This window comes from Ornithorhynchus anatinus, chromosome 1 (genome assembly GCF_004115215.2).
Source record: "Ornithorhynchus anatinus isolate Pmale09 chromosome 1, mOrnAna1.pri.v4, whole genome shotgun sequence".
NCBI lineage: Eukaryota > Metazoa > Chordata > Mammalia > Monotremata > Ornithorhynchidae > Ornithorhynchus > Ornithorhynchus anatinus.
In genome coordinates, this window is record NC_041728.1 from 72,382,256 (window position 1) to 72,406,103 (window position 23,848).

The window sequence follows — 23,848 nt, forward strand, 5'->3', positions numbered from 1 at the left end:
TCATACAGCTGACAAGTGGCAGAGCTGGGATTCGAACTCATGACCTCTGACTCCAAAGCCCGTGCTCTTTCCACTGAGCCACGCTGCTTCTCTATCAGCGACCTGAAATTTGTCAGGGCTGTGATCTGAATTTTAATTTAAATAGCCAAGGAACAATGCTTATTGACTGTCAGGGGTCATCTGGGGGTCTGATCACCATGATTCCCAGACTTAGAAATGGATATTTGGGAATAGAAGAGAAACACTTAAACCTTCGAAATAGCATATCATTTTCCACACTGGATGGAAAAGAAGATGGCCAATACTATTCATGATAAAAATAAAAAAAGTTCAACATAAGGTTTTGTGGTTTTTTTATGAATAAAGCTCATCATCGCAGCTACAGCAACACATTTGAAGCCTTAAGCTTTTTCAGACACCACTCACTTCTCAGTGCATCTCATGTTACAGTTGACTTCAGTTATTTCATTGTTTGACCACATCCTGTGTATTCCATAATACAACCTATAGGCCAATCGAATATAAAATATTGCCTTTCCCAAGATGGGTTGAATGAGCTTTTGTTCTCATTCAGTGTCATGTTATGCAGGGTTTTCTCTCCCAGTAAACTGAGAAAGAAACTGCCCATCCCATTGAATGGAGCAGGTTGTTTGTGTGTACTAAGTTCAGCCCTCCTGTCAGTTTATGAGGAACTGTGGAGGCTACATATGCCCACCCATTCATAGCAATGTCATAACCCAGGCATAGAGAAATCAAACACTTTATAAAAATAGAGCTTGTAATATGAACCTTGCTTGACAAATTGCCAGGGCCCTCAAAGTTCTTACCACAGGTACAATGCCAACCCTTTTTGAGCATCCACTGTGGGCAAAGTGCTGCTCTAAATATTTGTCTTGTCCACTCAGTTTGAGGTCTACTCAAATTTCCTTACTCCCAGGCTAATTTGCCTGGCTTCCTTGGTGGGAATTCCTCCTTCTCCCTTTTCCCTTCTCTCTCCATTCTTCCCCTCACCTCCAGAATTTCAGAAAAAAAAATGAACTTTCCATCATGAATTTTTCATGTGTAAAATGGGGATTAAATCCTACTTCCTCCTTTTTAGGCTGTGAGCCCTAACCCCATGGGGTACAGGGATTGAGTATAACCTTATAACCTTGTATCATCGTCATTGGTGTTTATTGAGTGCTTACTGTGTGCAAGGCACTATAGAAAGCACCGTCTACCCTAGTGCTTGGAACAGTGCTTGGGACATAGTAAGTGCTTAGCAAATTCCATAATTATTAAGCATTATATGTTCCAGAGCCCAGAGGCAAGGGAGAAGGAGTAGCTAATGCTTTGGAACTGAGGAGCAAGTTACCCTCACAGGAGGGTACCCTCCCAAATTAACATGGAAATGAAAACAAACAAGTGAGCAAACTTGCTGCCACCTGACCTGACTGTCCCAATTTGTAGCTCCTACTTTGGAAGAATCTGATGCAAGTATCCTAAAACATTTCATAATCTACTGACATAGATATGGACCTTGGGAATTTATAGCAAAGAGGAGTCCATTCATTATTTTATTTTCATCTGAATATTTTGAGTTTCACAGAAGTGGTAGTTAATAATTTAAAGACTATAATAGAGAAGGTATTTTATAAGGAACAGAAAAAGAATCATAATTTGATTTTTTAAAAGTTAAAACAAATAAGACCTTAATGAGCCAGGCCAGTGGGAATAGTTGTCCATTGGCCCTTTCAGAGCTTAGAGGTGGGGAGAAGTAATTTAAATTTTAAAATCTGAACTTCAGAAACAAAGACTATCTTGTCCTACTTGAGAAGCATAATGAAGGAATTGATAACTAACCCTAAAAATGACATTTTCAGAGATAGAACATAAACCAGAACCTGATGTGTGTTTGTGTGTCTGGCTGTTTTCAAATGTTGCTGATCGTTCCTTTCTAAATTGTGTATACATCAAGATAGGTCTTTCTGTGGCTGTAATACATTTGTCCCAAACGGGATCTGTTTCTGCATTTTAGCCTGTCTCTGTGTATCCCATTCTTCGCAAAGCCTTGGCTTAAGCAGACCAAACATCTCTCCTAATTGTGGTCTGGCAGGCTGCTCGTTTTACTGGAGTGGCAGGAAAAACTATGGCAGATCAAAGGACAATCCAACGAAGATAGAGCAGATTCCATAAACCCTTGGAATGAAGTACCTGCCATTTCAAAGTACTGACAGCTGGAATAGACAAGAGACATAGTTTATTTGGAATCAAGCTGCTCTTGATTTCTTTTTTCTCTTCTTCTTTATTTCCCCAGATACAACTGACCACTGCTTGAATGGAATTCTAAGAGTGCCCAAACACTTACAAAAATGGAGTCGTCATCCCTGCTTTCATCTTTAAATGATGAATGCAAATCAGATAATTACATCGAACCTCATTATAAGGAATGGTACCGCGTTGCTGTCGATACCTTGATTGAAAGCGGGTTAGAAGCATACCATGAATTTCTTGTCCAAGAGAGGTTTGCAGAGTTCCTAGCCGAGGAGGAAATTAATTACATCTTGAACAATGCTAAGAAATTTGCCCAAAGTACAGGGCATGCCTCTGATAGTTCTTGTGATGATACTTCTTCGTCGGGAACTTACTGGCCTATGGAGTCTGATGTCGAAGCTCCGAACCTTGATCTCGGTTGGCCGTATGTGATGCCTGGGCTTTCTGGCAGCACGCACATCGACCTGCTTTTCCATCCACCACGAGCACACCTTCTCACAATTAAGGAGACGATTCGGAAGATGATCAAAGAAGCAAGAAAGGTAAAATCATTTTGCACGTGATTGCATGAGTTTGACACATCTAACAGAAGGCTCCATTTACCTTATAAAGTGGCATATATTGGCAGTTCTTTTCCCTGGAAATTGTCATATGGACAGGTGTTATGTTTCAGATTACCTGCTTCAATGGAATATCTCCTAGAGGAAGCATTGTGGCCTAGAACACCGGCCTGAGAGTCAGAGGGGCCTGGGATCTAATTCCGGCTCCACACTTGTCTACTGTATGCCTTAGGCAAGTCACTTAACTTCTCTATGCCTCAGTTCCCTCATCTGTAAAATGGGGATTAAGACTGTGAGCCTTACTGAGGGACAGGGACTGAATCCAACCGGTTTATCTTGTATCTACCCCAGCACTAAGAACAGTGCTTGGCACATAGTAAGCACATAGCTAACACCACAATCATTTTCATTATTATTGGGCATGGGACAGTGTGACACTGAACGACCAATGTTATTATTATTATTATTATTACTATAATAGCATTTGTTAAGTGCTTACTATGTGTCAAGCACTATTCTAAACTACAAGTTAATCAGGTCAGACACAGTCCCTATCCCACACAGGGCTCACAGTCTAAACTGGAGAAAGAAGGGGTTTTGATCATTTTCATCATTCCTCATCATTTTACAGATGAGGAAACTGAGGTACAGAGACGTTGGTGACTTGTCCAAGGTCACACAGCAGGGTAGAGCCAGGATTAGAATCCAGGTCCTCTGATTCCCAGATCCATGGTCTTTCCATAAGAGCCACTCTGGTTCTGGTGGAAAGACGTTAGCTATTTCCTCATCATTGGCGAACTCATAATTCATGGCATAGTTTTCCCCCCAACACCCTCTGTACATGCATGCAACATTACCCACTTTTATGCATCTTTGTAGTTGTTGGCTTTTTCAAAGATCAAGTTTGCTGAAGTGCAAAACACTATAGACCATTGTAGTTTTCAGGGACAAATCAGCCCCCTAGACACGAGCCCCTAGGAGCTGTCTAGAAAGGTATAATGTGGTCATGGATGGGGTGCGCACAGAGAATTGCAAAACCAGCTTATCTGGCTTGTCCTCTTCTCTGTTAACATCTTGAACACTGACAGAAATTATGCTGAAGTAGTGGCCTAGAAATGCTGAAAGACAAGGCTAACAGTTTTGCCCTTGTCATGGTGAACCCTAAAAAGATAGCTTAATTCAGTATGGAAAGCTTTGTTCCTCACCTTGTTGATAGATTTAAGTGGGATGGGGGGAGGCAGAGGCAGGGAGTGAATGTTAGTCCAAATTTCCATCACTTCAAGAAGAATCAGGGCTGTACCAATGGAGGTGTCAGCAACTAAAGAGTGAAAGGATTAGAAGAGGTCAAACTTAAAGAAGTCCAGCATTGGTATTCACTGTTACTCCTTCCTTTAGCTCTAGGAATCCTTCCCAGAGAAGTTTTGCATAGGACTGGAATAAGGCTAGAGAGACTGACATAATCCCCTTAGAGCCTACTGGCTGGAGGAAAGACCTCAAAGAGCAGACATCTAGAGAATGGGAGTTCACTGATGTGTCTGAGTCGTGCCATATAGTGGGAATGCGGCTTCTGGAAATTTGGTCTATCATCAGCTCCCAAACCAGCTACTAGAGGGAGTCCGCAATCAGCTTTATACAACATCTCACCTCTTGTCTGCCTGCTACTGCCTCAGGCAGTCCTGCTAGAGCTCCAGTGCTTAAAAAGAGCATTCCACAGAAGCTCTAGAAACACGTGCTGCTTGGGGATAAAATGAGATCATTGGTGTGAATGTACTTTGGAAAAATGAAAGCACTTTACAGATCAAGGCATTATTTTTGTTATCATTATTCCCAGTCCCTCCTTTCCTCCATCCTTCAGGGGACTGCCTCAGACACATCTTGGTCATCGCAGGCTCCTCTGACTACTTGTTGGGGGTGTTCCACACAGAGGATCGATCAGTCAAGATTGCTCTTGACTCCGGAGACTGTTTGTTCGGTCAAGATTGCTCTTGAATCGGGTGACTGTTTCCAGGGTGGTAAAGTGCCAGATAAGTCAGCTTTTATTGTAACAATGTATGCGAATTTGCCCAGTCTTCTACTGAGGGAAGCACGGATGAAGAGCAAAGGAGGAACAGCAAACTCTGCTGGAGCTATATAAAAGAGTGTGACTTAGTCCCAAACAAGGGAATGAATTAGTCCTCGTTAAAGAAAGATCAGTAAATGAGACACAAGAGTCGACACTTATCTTGGGCAATTTCAAGGTTGAGAACACAATGTTTTGGGGTTGAAATGTTCAGTAAAAAATGAACAATACAACACAGGAGGTTGAAGGTAAGTACAATAATCACCATTATTTGTAACAGACAGCCCAGTGATTTGTTTTGTGTTTTTGGCATTCCAAATGATGAAATGCAGGTCCAGAGACATTTTGTATCTTTGCCCTTGAACTGATGAGGGATGAAATCTCCAGGATGGAAAGAGGGACCATGGGGGAAATAAATTTGCAGTGGACTTAGAATTTGCCAGTTTTGACATCCCTCAGATTGCAAGCTGTTCAAGGGCAGGAGCCTTCCTTTTACTTTTTTGTAGCTATCTAAATACCTAGTCTGGTGCCCTTATACAATATTTATTCAGTACATGATTTCACATCTGTCAGGACATACACTTTCATTATGTTTTTGGATTGAATACCCCTGCAGAATTAGGGAATGTTCCTCAGTCACACATGTGTGTCTGGGGAGAACACAACAAGGAGATGGGTAAAATGATGTATGCGTGCACATGCCATTGGACAGAGTGAGTACTACAATGTGTGTTTTTCTTAATGTGGGCCCTGCAGGAACACAACCCCTCCATTTTAGAGGAACTGGTTGTATTCACGAATGAACTTAACCTATACCTTTAAAGAAAAGAACAATATTCTTAACCTGTTCACTAATTCAGGCTCACTCTTTTGAGAAGGAGCACCAGGGGATAGGGTCAGGGTTCCAGACAAAGCCTTAGGAAACACTGGGGTGACTCTCCTCCTCCCTATGATAAAGCTGTGATAATGTGGACCCCAAGAGTGGATGAGTATGTTTGTCCTCCAATTTATGGCATTCATCCCAGATTTCTGGGCTGGCCTAAAGGACAAAGGATATTTGGGAAACATTTGTAAAAGTGCTTAAAATTGCATATGAAGGGTAACAAAGAACTCAGAAGTTGTTTCTGCTTTTGTTTATCAAAATAATGGTGGATGGGATACTTTCTATGAAGGCAAAATGATGGAGGTAGAATAAAAAATTAGCAAGGTTATGAGAAAAGCATGGTGTCCTTAGGGATTTTTGCAAAAATATACATCACTGTCACTGTGGAAGCATCCAGACATTCAATAAAAGTCAGCTTAGAAATTCTTGAGTAATTCTTAACTCTCCAGCAAGCCATTTGACCTCAATTTTCCATAATTGGATGGCATAGAACATAATTGGACATGAGTGTGTTAGGGAAAATCTGAAAGAGAATGAGAAAAGGGGATTAAATTGTGCAATCAGAGCTCCAGGTTAAGCAGATTTGTTAATAGAAAACATCTTACTTCAAAATATTGAGAAAGCATAGTTGTACGATCTCTTGATGTTGTTAAATGCTTTGTTTACTCAGTAGGAAGCCACATTCATGTTATCCTTGGGAATGTATGGAGACAATTTACTCATAAGCCTTAACTTTCTGTTCCAATTTTTCAAAGGGTATTTCACATGAAGTAATTATAAATTAATCCTATAATGTTACAGTGAGACACTTTTTTCCATTACATAGAAAGTACAAAGGTGTAGGTTTTTTTAACGTATTCCCCAACTGACTCACATTTGTTAAACCACCCTATAAAAATACCTAAGAACGAGAGAGAAAGCAAGCTGTGCTGTGAAACCAGCAAAAATTGCCCATGAAAGTGCTGATTTGTAGAGTAGCATTTAAATCAATTTGGTCTTCATTATTTACCATACTGTGATAAAGAACATGTTTGAAAATACATATCATACTGTAGTACTGCTATAAAATAGCAAAAGAGAGTAGTAAGCAAAGAATCAGCTTGAAGGTCAAATAGTTTGCAGTCTAAGCAGTTGTCCTTATCTAACCTTCTCTATACACTTAGGATGAAGATTTGTATTTGGAATAGATTGTCTAGAATTTCTTGAGTGTAGATCCAGTACCGACATCTCCCGGACCCTTGTATGACCTGCTTTTAATTTCTGGCTCTTGTCCCTCCCTCCTCTGGATCTCACAGTGTCCCTCTTGAAGCTGACTCATTGCTTTTGGGTCAACTAGATGGTGATTGATTGAAGACTGATAATGTCTACCAGGACTTTTCCCAGGTAATTATTTGTCTGTCAAGAAGCAGCCCTAAGATGATTTGTGCATTTCTTTCTAATTGCTTTGAACTGTCGTGGATGATGGCATACACTGCATGTTTTCTCAAAGTCACTTATAATTAAGTTAGCATCTGCGATATTGCCCTCATCTTCTCCTATGGATAACTTCAGGGTTAATACATTTCACAATCTTAGGCACAAGGTGTATTAGGAGGAACAATTTTTACCTCTTAGTCTCCCAGTTCATGAATTTATGCGTTCAACTTGCTCTTTTGAAATCAGAGGGCAAAATTATTTAAGTAGAAATGTGATGGGAAACAGGACAGGCACCTTGTGAATCAATTCATTTTTGTAGGTCACACTAGCTGAGTTCTAGTCTCCTCCCTTAGCTTCTGTTCCAGGGTGTGTCGTCTACCCAGTTGAATTGTATAGGGATTGACATTTTACAGGGCCATTTATTCACCTCTCACAAGACTTTCATAAATAACTGAAACATCAATAGCATATGTATCAGACTGGCCAGTAACAAAGAGCCTGGCACAGAGTTTTCACCATTTCATTACTTTGGGGATTGAAAATAGAGTAAGCGAATAATAAATCAAAAGAAGGAGTAAGCATTTGAAAAGAACTCAGCAGTGACAGTGTGCTTAATATTCTTCCCATAAATTTATTACAAAGATACACTAAATTACATTTCTTGTTAGAAAGTAATTTAATTTCACCCAAGGAGGGTCAGTATTAAATGCTGCCTTTCTTAATAAGCACCTTCTGAATGCTACAGAAATTAGAAAGCAGGTGACTGTGCTACCTGTCAGCTCAGTGTCTTAATTGCTTTGTATACCTGCAAGGTATTTGTTAACAATCCTTGGGTTATCTAATTTTTGATTGCTGTGAGGATGCTTTGTAGTGATTCATATTCTTTTGACTCATTTTGACTCTGTTTAAAAACAGAAAAAAAAAAGATTTTTATGCTGCTTTATTCTAGTGTGTGTAATGTTGACTAATCTACTTCCAGAGAATTTTATCTAATGAAAATTTAACTAACACTTTTCATGAGATACTCCTATTTGAATAAAATATCTGAACTCAATATGGAATACTGTGCAGCTCTTTAGTCTGAACAGCAATCCTGCTAGCCAGACATTTAGAATATAATCCAAACAGCGATAACAAATCCTGCCCAAGGCACTGCTTGTCTGAACCTATTCGTTGGAAAAACCCAATTAAATAACAGAGAGGACATTATTTTCATGCTGCATAGAAATCTTAACATTTGGAATGTGAAAAGAAAAATATGCAAACAGGTTAAGCACTCTATTACAAGGTCTCCAAGCAGGCTGGGTTAAGAATTTGACAGTTTCATTTGAAATAGGCTACCAGGCATAACATTTCAACAAACAGCACAAGCAGCACAAGCTTAAAGGTGGAGCAATCATTTATTGAAGTGCTACATGTTTGGGATGCCTGAACAATGCATGATGTCAACAGTTAGGAGTTGTAATTTTCAAGTGAGGAACTTGCCTGTTTTGTAGTACTTATTTAGAGTACTGTCTGGCTTCACGCTACAAACAAGATTTTCAGAATCCTCTTGTTAAGACATACATGGAGGGACAATGATTATATTCTGATTAATCTTGAGTTAGAACTTTTTTAAGGAAATTTTTGAAAGAAAGGCTTCATTTTACTCTTTTCTCTTTTTCCTTGGAATATCACACAGTTTGTTTAGGATAAAGTGTGAGGGAAATTCAAAGTGAGATTCTCCTCCATTTGTTGTGAAGGGCAATATTGTATTTTTAAACTGAACACAATCAAATGGTATCTCACTATATCTCGCTGTAAAAGGATGATGATTAATTGGTTCTTCTGTCAAAGCATTTTTGAGCAAGCAGCTGCTTTAGCATCTAAGTGAAATAAATAATGTTTTCAGGATGCCTCAGCTTCAACTTCACTATCCAGCATTGAAATATGTAACAAGCAATAATAGTATATTTACCTGAAGCAACTACACTGTTATGACACTGAGGAGCATTGTTCAAGAACAGCATATTATCAGGGAAAGAGAGAGCTTGCCTCAATAAATTCTGAGGTGTCTTGCACAATAAACCAAATTGCCTAAAGTAATTTATCAAATACAGCAGACCCTCTCATCCTATTTTCCTAATAGTGTGAGAAAGGGAGAACAATGGAAAAACAGCTCTGGAAACATTCAGCAGTGGAGGGTGTAGAAAAGATGGTGGTTTCATGTGTTCCATCCCCAGAACTTTTTCGATCAATTGTATTTATTGAGTGCTTACTTTGTGCAGAGTATTGCAATAAGTCTCTGGAGAGTACAATACAAGAGTTGGTAGACAAATTGGCTGTTGCTGAGTGGATGTAGAATACAGTAAGTGGAGCAGTTGTTACAGCCCCCTGCAGTACTATGGGTTGAGATGGATTTCAAATCAATCAGCAGTCAATTCTCTTGTATTGTACTCTCTCAAGTGCTTAGCAAAGTGTTTTGCACAGAATAAGCACTCAGTAAATACCACTGATTGATTGAAACAACCATATTTATGGAATGCTTTGTTGTAGATAACTTTACTAAGTTTTTGGAGAGTAAAAACGATCCCTGTCTGCCCTTAACAAGCTTACAGTACAGCAGGGGAGACAGACACTAAAGTAAGTGACAAGGAGAAGCACCCGAGTATACAGATCTGAACATAGTTATTGTGGGAAATTGAGTGGGCTCCCTCTGGGCTCCCTCTCTCATTTGCTTCTCTGATACATTTGGGTCAGTACCATTTAAGCACTTAGTATTTTACCCCATACTAATTTATTTGTTTAGATCAAAGTCTGCCTCTCCCTTCTAAACTGTGAGCTCTTTGTGGGTAGGGATTGTGTCTACCATTGCTGTTGTATTGTACTCTCTCAAGAACTTCCAAGTACTATGCTCTGCAAAAAGCAAAGAAAATCAATAAATACCACTGATTGACATATTCTGGGGTAAGGACTCAAATGCACAGGTGATCCAGTAGAGAGGGAAAGCAGGTGGGGAGATGAAGGATTAGTTATGGAAGGCTTCAAGGAGGAGCTGTTATTTTAATAGGCTTTGAAGATGGGGAGAGTGGTGGTATGAGGGATGTGAAAGGAGAGGGCCAGTCTTGTAGGAGAGGCCTTCATGGGCTAGGCCTGGCCATAGGTTCTACCAGTCCTTACTCTATGGAGAAGCAGCCTGGACTAGTGGATAGAGCACTGGCCTGGGAGTCAAAAGGACCTGGATTCTAATCTTTCCCCTGCCACTTGTCTGCTGTGTGACCTTGGACAAGTCACTTAACTTCTCTGTGCCCCAGTTACCTCATCTGTAAAATGGTGATTAAGATGTGGAACAGGGACTGTGTCCAACCAGATTAGCTTGTAGATACCCTAGTGCTTAGTTTAGGTAGTGCCTGGCACATAGTAAATACTTAACAAACACCATGAGAGAGAGAGAGAGAGAGAAAGAGAGAGAGAGAGAGGGACTGTCACTAGTCTGAAGAGTCAGGTTTCTGACTCCCTGCATCCTCAATCCCCCTTCTCCCAGTTGTTGGACTCTGAGCTCTCTAAGATGTCTCTGATCATGAATCTGAAACCCAGAACTGCAGTCATTTTCCTCTGGGCATTCGAAGGTGGCTGCTCTGGAAGGAGTAATTTAAGAGAAACCTGAGAAAGTTTCTACCACCTCCAAATATTTCTCCAACAATGACAGCTCAGGTGCAGAAATTTAATGCACAGGTAGAGGAAGGAGGGGAAAGCTAATCAGGTCACAATGCTTAATCACTCCTAGATATACAGGCTTCAGTATAGCCACACATTATCATAAATATACCAGCAAAATCCGTAGATATTCAATTTTCTGAGAGTGGATACTCACAAGTTAACATATGGGCAGGGCATTTATAGGGAAGATAAAATGAGAGATGGGAAGAGTATTGTCACATCCAGATTCTGCAAATACCCCTCTAGACTATAAACTATAGTTCTTCTAGACTGTAAGCTCCTTGCAGACAGGGAATGTGTCTACCAATTCTGCTGTGTTGAACTCACTCTAGCACTTAGTATAGGGCTGTACACAGAGTAAGTGCTCAATAAAGACCAATTATTGGAAAAAATAATTGTCCCATTCATATGTCTGTTTCCCCCTCTAGCTTGTGATCTCATTATGAGCAGGGAATGTGTCTGTGTGTTCTTGTAGTATTCTCTCCCAAGTGCTCAGCACAGTGCTTTGTACACAGTAAGTGCTCAATAAATACGATTGAATGAATGAATGAATGAATGAATGAATAAATGGATACATGGGTGCTAAGGAAGCTAAGATTCAGTTCATAAGTCGTAGAGTTATCTGGAAGGATGGTATGGTTCATTGTGCTGGGGAAATTAATCAGGGAAAGCTCTAAATTTGTGGGTTCTCAGTTGTGCCACTAAAATGGCCTCAGATCTAAGCTATAGAACATTTGGCATTATCTCCCTGACAAGCTCATCAGTAGAAGTGGGGGAAACGTAGAGCTACTGCAAATGATGATGGAGATGCTGCGTAGGAGAAGTAGGTTAGCAGGCAGAGGGTTTTTGCTGGGAGCATTACTGTCCTGGTGCCAGTGTGATGTAGTTTAATTGATCTATCATAGAAGAATCATCTTATCAGGCGCCAGCAAAGAGATTTCTGGATACACAAACACCTAAAAAGGAGGTTGCTAAGGTGATCTTATTGTGAAGTAGATGCTTGTACAAATCTCAAGTTATTTCCTTAAGCGTTCAAATATTTATAAATCCATCTTTTTTTTGCAAATTTGGGTACATTCTGTGAACCCTGGTGCAAATAAACTCAAATTGTTTTTTTTCCAGCTGTCAGCCATCATCAAAATAATTGAAACAACACTGTGCTAGAGAATTGCTTAGATAACATTTTCTAGTTTAAAAAAGTGTTTTTGAGACATTGTGGTTGGTGTTTTAAATTCCCTGAACCTGAGTTTGATTTGGCACTTTATGCTTTGAGGTGATTATGGGATTAGAATACTCTTTTCAACAATTATGGTTTTACTGGGGGAGTGAATAGGAACATTCTATTCTACAGAAATCATATCTCTATATTTTGTGCATGGCAAGTTGTTTTGTCTTGTTACAAATATTATTAGCTAAGTTTTATATTATACTATGCATAGCTGTTCAATCCAGTAAAACCCTAAGTAGCTAAAATTTAATGAGTGATTCTTTAGAACAAAGATCAAAAGGGAAATGGAGAATTTCTGTAATATTGATGAACAAAGGTGACACATTAACTCAATGTACATCCTAAATTAATGGTAAGTTCAAATTTTTTAATTGAAAGCATTAATTGATAGTTTGGACCCTAGCTTGCATTCATCGAGATGAAACTTGAATTCAGTAGAATTTTGGTTTGAATATGACTTGTGTGACTTGAGTAGTTCAAAGAAGATTTTCAGGACAGTCTGAACAGGAAAATTGAATAACAGGAGGATAACCATGCAGGCTATGCCCCAGATGAAAAAAGAAAACAAGAAAGCTGCTTTAAATTTGAATCACTTAATATTTTAGTTCCCAAATTAAAAATGAAATTATGATGATTGTATATGCTTTATAATGTTGATTTCATTTTTCTTTTTCCTTTTAACAAGTCCTCTATCTCAGATCAGTGACCATTTATTTCACTGTATGGATTTACTTATTATCAAGACTCTACAATTATTGGCTTAGTTCTAAGATAGTTGAAAAAAACCACTACATCAGATGCTCTTTTCTTCTACTTGTCTAGTTGTTTTTGTTGCTTATTTTCCTCAGTAGCTTGTTCCACTTGCGATGGGCAACTGAATATATTTGAGCATTGCCTCTAGTTTCTGTTACTCAATTTCTCAAATATAATAAATCTAAATATGCATACTCATTAATAGTAAGTGTTTAAATGTTGGTCCAGAAAACTCAGATGTTATATATAAATAGGTATTTGATTTGATTATATGCAGTTGTTATTTATGATTACATAATCTATTACTTGTACAGCTGTTTTACACTGATGATGTGTTTTTACTGTTTTCTACTTTATATTCATTCATTCATTCCTTCATATTTATTGAGTGCTTACGGTGTGCAGAGCACTGTATTAAGTGCTTGGGAGAGTGTAATACAACAATATATAGACACATTCCCTGCCCACCACAAGCTTACAATCTAGAGGGGGAGACAGACACTAATATGAATAAATAAATATACTTGTTCTTCCTCTGAATTTCACTATCTGGAAATTACTTTTGGCCTGTTTTCCCATTGCCTGTAAGCTCCTTAAAGGCAGGGAACTTCCTAGAGTAGAAAACTAACCCCTAGAGTAGAAAAGAAGCATGGCCTAGTGGTTAAAGCACAGGCCTGGGAGTAAGAAGGACCTGGGTTCTAGTCTCACCTCCTCCACCTATCTGCTTTGTGACCTTGGCCAAGTCACTTAACTTCTCTATGCCTCAGTCACCTCATCTGTAAAATGGGAATTATGACTGTGGGACATGTGGCACATGTAGAACAAGGACTGTGTCCAACCTCATTACCTTGTATATACTCCAGTGATTAGAACAGTGCCTGGCACATAGTAAGAGCTTAAGAAATACCATAAAAAAGTAATACAGTGCCACCTCGCTCTGTCAGCCCAGTAAATATCACTGATTGAAATAATTAATGAAATAAATGCCATTGATGGATTGAAATGAAAAAAAGTTATAAACCAGTAATGACTAAGATAAATATTTCACTTTATCCTTGAGAATTAGACTTTGTAACCAGTTCTGGTAACTAAACTTTAAAAAAAGATATAGAGAAAGTGAAGAAGATGCTGCGGTTTGACCATAGTGTTCAATGGATTGGAACAGTTACCTAAGTGCTTGTGACAATTACAGTACAATAGAGTTGGTAGGCAAGATCCCTGCCCAAAAAGAATTTAGAGTCTTTTGAGGTTATGGAGGTTTTTATAAGGAGAATTCTGACCAGAGTTTTTTCTTAGCCCACTGATATCCAAACAAAAGAAAATGACCTTAAAGAGATACAGATTTTAGTTGGCCATAAGGAAGTACTATTGAGTATCAGGTGATAAAGCATTCCAAGAAGTTTCCCAGAAAGCTGTGGAATCATCTTCTAGAAAGGGAGAGACAACATATGTTCTGTATCATTTAGTCACATCAGTCTGACAGCAGAAGGCTGAACAGTTGTCCTCTTTCACAGGGACTTCTAGTTCTATTATTCCACCATGATAGTATTTAGCTATAATGACCATTTGGGGTATTGAATATGACTATCAACCATCTTCGACAGTGCCTTCGAACTCAAAGAGCTATGTATATCTCTGAGCTAGAAAAGGATTGAACAGAGATGATCCTTTCATCTTAATCTCTGCATCATTCTACTTTTGAAGCCTTTAATGTAATCAAATATGATCTGAGGGAACTGAGTTTTATACTCATGTTTCTTTAGTATAATACTACAGTCAGTTGGGCCAGAATTTATGTTTTCACTATAAATTTAGGATAGGATGTGATGGTAGAATAAAGGACATGTTTTTCTTACAATGGGTGCTTGAATACAGCCCAATGAAGTGTTTGAGCAAATGATTATGCGCATACATATGGGTGAGTACTATCTTGAGTTTTTCTTATTGGTTGGTTCTGTAAGAAAGCAGGAAAACTGGGTGTACTGCATTACTCTTTGAGACATTTATTCCTCTTTTGAAAGTTACAAGACTGTTAAATATGTTAATCTTAGAATTACTTCTTTATGAAACTCTGGTCATAAGAGTAGAGCATGCTAATTAAGAGAAATGATTTCATTTGACCCTCAGGTATATTCTTTATTTCAGTCCATGCTTTCAGGGTGATGACATTCATAATTTTCCAAATATCAGTGATGTTATTTTTGAGTCATAGCTCTGCATTATTCATCAGCCCAAATATGCACTTGTTAGTTCCCTATATTCTGATTTATTGACCAAATTGTAGATTCACTAGAAATGCATCAAGTCAAATAGAAATTATGTTTAAATTTTTAAAAAACTTTATTGGGTTAAAATATGTCCTGTCACTTAATTCCTGCAAAATTATATAAAAAAGTGGAAAATGGTAACTCTGTATGTACATATGCATGTATATGTATGTGTGTGTGCATGTATGTATATATTTATATACATGTGTATACACATACACATTCATACATATAATGAATTTGCTCAGAGGGGAATTCATCAGTGGTATCATCTTCAAATATGAGGACAGAAATATAAATGTATTATACATAAATATATACATATACATATATTCATATTTTCACCTTCTCTATGAAGATGACACCACTGATGATGAATTCACCTCTTACTACCTGTGTGGGTGAAAAGTTTAATGTGGGATCTACAGTTCCAATGCTACTGTGCGCACGGAAATGCTGTTTTCAGCACCTGACTGCTGTTCTTCACTTCTGCCATTTCCCACCTTGTCTCTTTTTCCTTATGGAGTTTTTGACCAAAAAGAACCCTTCCTTTCTTGAGTTACTCTTTCTTTCATGGACGTCTTTCCTCAGCAACTGAGTCCCAGTTTTCAGCTGGGTTGCAGCATTGGCTTATGTAATAGCATTGCCTATTACAGCTGCCATGCTTTCAGTTTCCCAAATTCAGCTCTCCCTTCAGCAGTTGTTTAGGAATCTTGTTGTCATTCATTTCTCTCACATGCCCATCCAGGCATAGGCATGTTAAGATGAACCTAGTATCTACACTTGGAAACTAATTGTGTTCCAAAACTTTTTTTTTTAATGATTGGATATTGCATGTAGTCCCTAAGTGGAAAAAATATTTTATATATAAAATAAATCACAGTTCTAATTGATTCTTCAACTTTTAAATCTATGACAGCAATGGCCTAGTGGAAAAAACGCAGGGCTTGGAGCCAAAGGAACTGGGTTGTAATCCCAACTCTGCCACTTGTCTGCTGTGTGACCTTAGGCTTAACGTCTCTGTGCCTCAGTGCCCACATCTGAAAAATGGGGATTCAATATCTGCTCTCCCTCCTACATAGAGTGTGAGTCCCACATAAGACTGGTTATCTTTTATCTGCTCCAGTGCCTAGCATAATACTTGGCATATAGTAAGCACATAAATACCATTCATCATCATCACTGCCCAATGCTCATTAAAAAACTTTTTTTCTAAACCACAATAGGGCACATTTATCATATTGCTGCAAGAATAATGCTAAGAATAATAATGTAAGAAAAGCTTTTCCACAAGACTCATATTAGCACTTGGGCATCACAGACAATTCTAAGATTGACATAAGATGAATTTGTATACTCAATTATTTAACATTCTGATCTTTGCAACAGTTAAAGTCAAATCACTGTAAAATTTTAGGACAAAAAGACCTTTACAAATAAAGTCAGAGGCAAAACTAAGAAAAACTGTACTTAAACAGTGAAATTTGAAAATAATTCTGCAGCCTATTTTACCAGATCTTAATTAACTCTGTAAAAACAAGTGAATGGCTCACCAGAATACGGAGAAAATAGCTTCTATAAGTAAGAATAGAAGTTCATCTCTTCAGAAAGCTCACATAACCTCTAGGCTGTAAGCTTGTCCTCTAGACTATAAGTTCACTATGGGCAGAGGAAATATCTGATGTATTATTATATTGTACTCTTTCAAGTTCTTAATACAGTGCCCTGAGCACAGTAAGTACTTAATAAATATGATTGACTAATATAGGATTGAATAATTTCAGTCTGATGCTCTGGCAAAGGAAGAACTGACCAGTGAGGGTTCTGCTGGACTAAGCAGCTATGGCAGAAGGTGCCGTATGCTTTAGATAGCAGACAAAATAAATTCATTAATCCCCAGGGAATCAACATATGTGATTTTATAATCTAGAAATCCAGGCAAAAGCTTTAATAAACTTTAACTAATTAGACTTTTACTTGTAGTTGAAAAAAATTGGATGGTGTTCTCTGTATTTTTGTTCAGCAATTTTGCTAGTGGTGGGTGTTTATAAAAAGCTTTGTCCTTTTTTTATTATCTTCATTCAGTAGTATTTATTGAACACTTACTATGTTCAGAGCACTGTACTAAGCACTTGGAATGTACAATTCAGTAACAGATAGAGACAATCCCTGCCCAATGACGAGCTTACAGTCTAATTGGGGGAGACAGATGGACAAAAACAAGACAATATAATCATGATAAATAGAATCAAGTGGATATACACCTCATTAACAAAATAAATAGAGTAATAAAAATATATACAAATGAGCACAGTGCTGAGGGGAGGGGAAAGGAGAAGGGGAGGAGCAGAGGGAAAGGGGGCTTAGCTGAGAGGAGGTGAAGGGGGGAAGGGGGAGGGAGCACAGGGCAGAGGGGGAGCAGAGAGGGAGCAGAGGGAGCAGAAGGAAAAGGGCAAGCTCAGTCTGGGAGGCCCTCTTGGAGGAGGTGAGCTCTCAGTAGGGCTTTGAAGAGGGGAAGAGAGTTAGTTTGGTGGAGGTGAGGAGGGAGGGCATTCCAGGACAGCGGGAGGACATGGGCCAGGGGTCGACGGCGGGATAGGCGAGAGTGAGAGACAGTGAGGAGGTGGGTGGCAGAGAACCAGAGCCTATGGGGTGGGCAGTAGAAAGAGAGAAGGGAGGTGAGGTAGGAGGGGGCAGGGTGATGGAGAGCCTTGAAGCCCAGAGTGAGGAGTTTTTGTTTTGTGCAGAGGTTGATGGGCAACCACTGGAGGATTTTAAGGAGGGGAGTGACAAGCCCAGAGCATTTCTGCAGGAAGATGACCTGGGCAGTGGAATGAAGAATGGACTGGAGTGGGGAGAGACAGGAGGAAGGGAGACCAGAGAGAAGACTGACAGAATAATGCAGTCAGGATATTATGAGAGCCTGTACCAATATGATAGCCGTTTGGATGGAGAGGAAAGGGTGGATCTTGGCGATATTGTAAAGGTGAGACCAGCAGGCGGTGGTGATGGATTGGATGTGTGGGGTGAATGAGAGAGCGGACTCAAGGATGACACCAGGGTTGTGGGCTTGAGAGATGTGGTCATACCATCCACAGTGACAGGAAAGTCAGGAAGAGGACAGGGTTTTGGAGGAAAGATAAGGAGCTAAGTTTTGGACATGTTGAGTTTTAGGTGGCAGGCAGACATCCAGGTGGAGACGTCCTGGAGGCAGAAGGAGATAGGAGCCTGAGGGAGGGGGAGAGAACAGGGGAGGATTTGGGTGTCATCTGCATAGAGATGATAGTTGAAGCCGTGGGAGCGAATAAGTTCACCAAGGGAGTGAGTATAGATGGAGAACAGAAGAGGGCCAAGAACTGACCCTTGAGGAACCCCTACAGTTAGAGGATGGGAAGGGGAGGAGGAGCCTGCGAAAGAGTCCGAGAATGAATGGCCAGAGAGATGAGAGGAGAACCAGGAGAGGACGGAGTCCATGAAGCCAAGGTGAGATAAGGTGTGGAGGAGAAGGGGATGAACTACAGTGTCAAAGGCAGTTGAGAGGTCGAGGAGCATTAGGACAGAGTAGGAGCCGTTGGTTTTGGCAAGAAGGAGATCATGGGTGATCTTTGAGAGAGCAGTCTCGGTAGAGTGGAGGGGAGGGAAGCCAGATCGGAGGGGGTCCAGGAGAGTTGGAGTTGAGGAATTCAAGGCAGCGAGTGTACAAGCCTCGTTCTAGGAGTTTCGAAAGGAAGGGTAGGAGGGAGATAGGCCAATAACTGGAAGGTGAAGTGGAGTCGAGAGAAGTTTTTTTTAGGATGGGGGAGACATGGGTATGTTTGAAGTCAGAGGGGAAGAAGCCATTGGAAAGTGAGTGGTTAAAGATAGAAGTTAAGGAGGGGAGGAGGGATGGGGCGATGGTTTTTATAAGGTGAGCAGGAATAGGGTCTGGCTTCTGTATAGGGTAATTGTTTCAGTTCCATTCAAGTCCTGAGTTACTAATCTAGTGTGTTTTAAGAAATTCAGACTCTAGATGATACCAGGCTACAAGAGGGTGCTAGAAATTTACTTCATAGAATTCTTCAATGAGTCCTCTTGTTTTAGTTCAGTTTAATTTGTGTGTACTCCCACATCTAAACTATTTGTCCAGGATCCTGATTTTTCTCTAGAATCAATAAGATGGGGGAGCAGAAGAAGAGTAGAAAGGGGAGCCTTTCTTTCTTTATTGGCCCTGTGTTAAGGAGAGGGAAAGCTTACATCTACCAACAATAGGAGTATAGGAGAGAAAGGAGGAGAGCATCAAGGTTTTCAGTAGTTATAGTCCAGACTGGTAATAATAATAAAAAAGAATTTGTTAATCACTTACTATATATCCAGTTCTGTTCTTAGTGCTGGGATAAATGTAGGATAATCAGACACTATCTCTGTTCCACAAGGGGCTGACAGTCTAAGGAGGAAAGAGAACAGGTTTTTAATAGCAGGTTTTTGATTCCCATCTTACAGATGAGGAAAGTGAGGCACAGTGAAGTAAAGTGACTTCTAGCCCAAGGTCCCACAGCAGGTCTGTGGTAAATCCAGGATTAGACCCTGAGTCAGTGAATTACCAGTCTTGTGCTCTTTCAATCATCTGAAAAGACCACAATTCTGGTCTAAAAATTCATCTTCATTAAAATTTATCACTAATACTCTAATAGGTATAGGGATGAGCAGGAGGTGACTTTTTAATTATAGGATGTGCTAATACGACTAATTTTTTTATGCCTCAAGGTCTTGTGAGATAGCACTTCTATATACAGAAAAGTCTTAAAAAGCTTCTAATGGTCCTATTTTAGCTCCGTGCTCTGTGCTGCACCAAAGTTATTCTTATCAAACAAAAGCATCACTTACCCAGAACCTTCACTTAAATATCCCTCCCCAAGAACTTTGTTTTTTTTTTCCTTCCAGAATGGGTATTTTAATCTCTACTGCCCCAAGTAGAGAGCTAGGAACACAACTATTTCATCTGGCTTTGATCTAGGAGATGGTTTCTCATTGCTCTAGGATCTAAGTCCTCTGAACAATGCCTTTTAGTCAGACCATTTAGAGAATTATAATTATATCCCCTATCCTCTGATTCTGTGGTTTGCTTTTGTGATCAAGGTTTCTAGGGGGGTCATTTAAGGGGAATGCAGTTAATTTAGGGTTAATTCTTTAGGTCATGCCTTTTATGCTTTAATTAGGAGCCCCTCTCCCCCCCAACAACCAAGGCAGAGCCATTGGATTTCAGCTCATGGGCAATCCATGACAAAAACTAGCAATACATAATTGTTCTTACAAAAGATGGAATAATCTCAGGAAATGTAATAATAATAATGTTGGTATTTGTTAAGCACTTACTATGTGCTGAGCACTATTCTAAGCGGTGGGGTAGATACAGGGTAATCAGGTTGTCCCACATGAGGCTCACAGTCTTAATCCCCATTTCCAGATGAGGTAACTGAGGCACTGAGAAGTTAAGTGACTTGCGCAAAGTCACATAGCCGACAGGTGGTGGGGCCGATTTAGAACCCATGACTTCTGGTTCTTAAGCCCATGCTCTTTCCAATGAGCCACACTGCTTCTCTGAGCTACGCTGCTTCTCTGAAGTATATCTTGCAAGAATCATGAGTAGGTTATCCAAGTATGGCGCCAGTCATGATCTTAGGATAAGATTTTGCCCTGTTTTGACCTCTACGATGTAAGAGGGATGGAGAATTTTAGGTGGATCCAAAGAAGAGCGAAATAGAATTGGCTGAAAATAGAAAAACAATGTTTTATAGTTTATGAGAACTGAGCAGATAAAATGCTCTCATCTGCTTCACATGAGATATATAAAATTTCCAGAAAACTTTTTTACCACTTGTTTCATTTTAACCGTTTTCAACTGTGAGCCCCATGTGGGACAGGTACTGTGTCCATCTGATTAACTTGTAGCTACTCCAGCACTTAGAACAGGGCTTGGGTAAGTGCTTTACAAATACCATAAACAAACCAACCAAACAAAAAGTCCTTGAATTTTGTCCAAGTCCCGTGAGGCAATTTGCTAAGATTGAATGTTTTCATTCATCTTTTACATTATTGGGTATTGATCTTAGAAGAAATCCACATTCTTTGTTGGGATTCAGTAAACACTGCAGAGTTGTACTGTTGCCTATTAACATGTGGGACTTCATCTTCCTCCCCAAGTTACTTGTTTTTCAACCCCTCCCAGTCCTCTCTTCACTTCTCCCAGTTGCCTCTTTCTTTACTCTTTCTGAGAGACATAGTAAAGATTACTGAAATTATTTTTTATGATTATATTCTTAAAAACAAAAATTAATTATTTGGCATGACAGATTGGTTAATGGTGTTAGTAAACTCTGTCATTCAGGTGGCTCTCCGGGGAGCATCCCAAAATCTTAAAAAAAATAAAATAAAATAAAATAAAATGAACTGGCCAATTTAAAGAAAAGGCTTGAGAGGAAGTATGAAATAACCAGAATCCCTGTAACTCTGACCAGGAGGAGATGAGTTAGAGAGGTGACTCCCATCCGCTCTGAAAGGCCCTTTGGTTTATTATTACCTGTGTGTGGAGATGAGCATATATTTCAATAAATCAATTAATGTATTTATGGAGTGCTTACTGTGTTCAGAGCACCATTCTAAGCGCTTGGAAAATTTCAATACTACAGTTGACGGGTGTGGGCAGGGAATGTGTCTACTTATTGTTGTACTCTTCCAAGCACTTAGTACTGTGCTCTGCACCTAGTAGCATTTAATAAATATGATTGAATGAATGAATGATCCCTGTCCACAAGGAGCTGTAGTTAGATTGAATTTTCTAATGACTTTAGTCTCCCAGAAGATGGGGCTTCTTTCTGCCTTCCTCCAACGGGGATGGCAGGGTTATCTAAGGAAAACAACCGAAAAAAAAATGGAAATGCAAAATGTCTAGCACAGGAAAAACCGAAGTATAGCAGATTTCATGCTTTGTTTCACTGCATTAACTTTGTTGTTACTAAACCTGAATGTAAATTAGAATTATTATTTTTTTCCAATAAGTAATTCTACATGACCAAAGGAGCTTCAGAAGTGCTATGTGCCTAGTGTTGTTGAAGTTGGCAGTGTTTATCCTGGATCAGCTATTTTTCTTTGAACATTATCATTGAGTGGATTGTTCAAAGTGTGCACTTCTATTACTAAAATACAGCAAAACATTGAGACAGGGTGGTTCTGAGAGATAAGGATTCCCAAAACATTAATTTCAGTCCTTGACCTGCTGTGTGATCCTAGAAAAAACCCACTTTGATGGTAACTGCTATCATCTATGGAACTTGATTTTATTTCATGGTGTCATCCCATTTTTCTAGGAAGATTTATCGAGACAATACCTATCTGTCCTGGGTTTGAATGACACTAGCCTTGCCTTTATCCAGCCATTGACCCGTATTCTTCAAATCCTATTGGCATCTGTAAGTTGAGGTATTCTCGATGTCCCTTTCCTTTAAATGGAATAATAGTTTCCATACACAACCCCTTCCTCATCGGCCAAGGAACCTCATGGGGATATTATGAAGGCAAATGAGATCCTTGATGCAAAGGTGCTTTGGAAAAAAGCTGTATAAATACAGGTCATTATTGTCATTATTATTGTTCATATGTATTGTATGCTTCAAAATGGTCCTACGCAGGTTGATTTGAATTTAGACTTGAGCTTTATTCAGTGTGCAAACACACGCTTTCTTACTTTGATTTGATAGTTATGGTTTATATTTCATTGCTTTCTGAAATTATAGTGTTCTATTCAACTTGGAATCCAGCTGGTACTGGAAAAGAAAACAAACCAGTGGAAGCTACTTAAAACTGACTTCTAACAGAAATCTTCAACCCATCTAAATTGTGGTCACAAGTGCCATTATATGAAATTTCAATTTGCACTTTGGTGGTCGAATCAGTGCAGTCATCATACTAGAATTGCCAATGATGGCACTCAAAAATAACAGAGACACACATATGACATCACATGCCTCACATGTCATCACATGCCACACCGCTCAGTGCAGAGTAATTTAGTAATATAAAAAATACCAGTTGGTGGAAGTTGTCCTGAACCTAGAGCATTTATTTGGGGAGACACCTAACCCTTTATATGAGTCCCCTCTACTGGGGTGATAAGAATGAATGCTCCCACATGTTTTTGACCTGGATTCCCAAGTTCAGTCATCCCAGGTCTCTGAAAAAATCTAAGCACTCCAATTAAAATACTCCAAATGGTGGCTTCCTGGCTTATTAGTTCTTGTTGAAATCTGTCATTTCCCTGTACTCATCCATTCATTAATTCAGTCTTATTTATTGAGCTCTTACTCTGTGCAGAGCAAGAGAGAGTACAATAGACAGACATGTTCCCTGCCCACAATGATCCCAGCCTGAAATTTCTGCTCCCATTTTACTCCTGCGTTTGAAGTGGAAAGTTGGCATAACTGTTAACTCCCATCCCCAACCTTGATCTAAAGTCTTTGTGCTCTCCTATCCTGGCCCTTTGACAATGGGTACTGCTTCTGAGCAAGAGCTTTAGAGAAGCGAGGTTAGGTGCATATCTCAGTCATCTGGCATCTGTACCAGGTAAGACACAAGAGCTGAAAATCAGACTGTACAGTAAAAAATGGCTAACCCGTTAATAACAATGAACTCAATGAAAATGGCATCATTCAGTGGATGTGGTTTCAAAGCATACTGGAAGAAGATGGGAATGGAACT

General features: G+C 39.4%; 1 protein-coding gene across 1 annotated transcript in view; it reads left to right on the top strand.

Moving 5' to 3' along the window:
• Window positions 1–23,848, top strand: part of FAM83B (family with sequence similarity 83 member B) — a 92,129-nt gene that overhangs the window by 18,395 nt on the left and 49,886 nt on the right. The window contains exon 2 of the mRNA XM_029058536.2: window positions 2,297–2,795. Within this exon, the coding sequence (XP_028914369.1) occupies window positions 2,352–2,795 (444 nt within the window). The 5' untranslated portion in view covers window positions 2,297–2,351. The remainder of the gene's footprint in view (window positions 1–2,296; window positions 2,796–23,848) is intronic.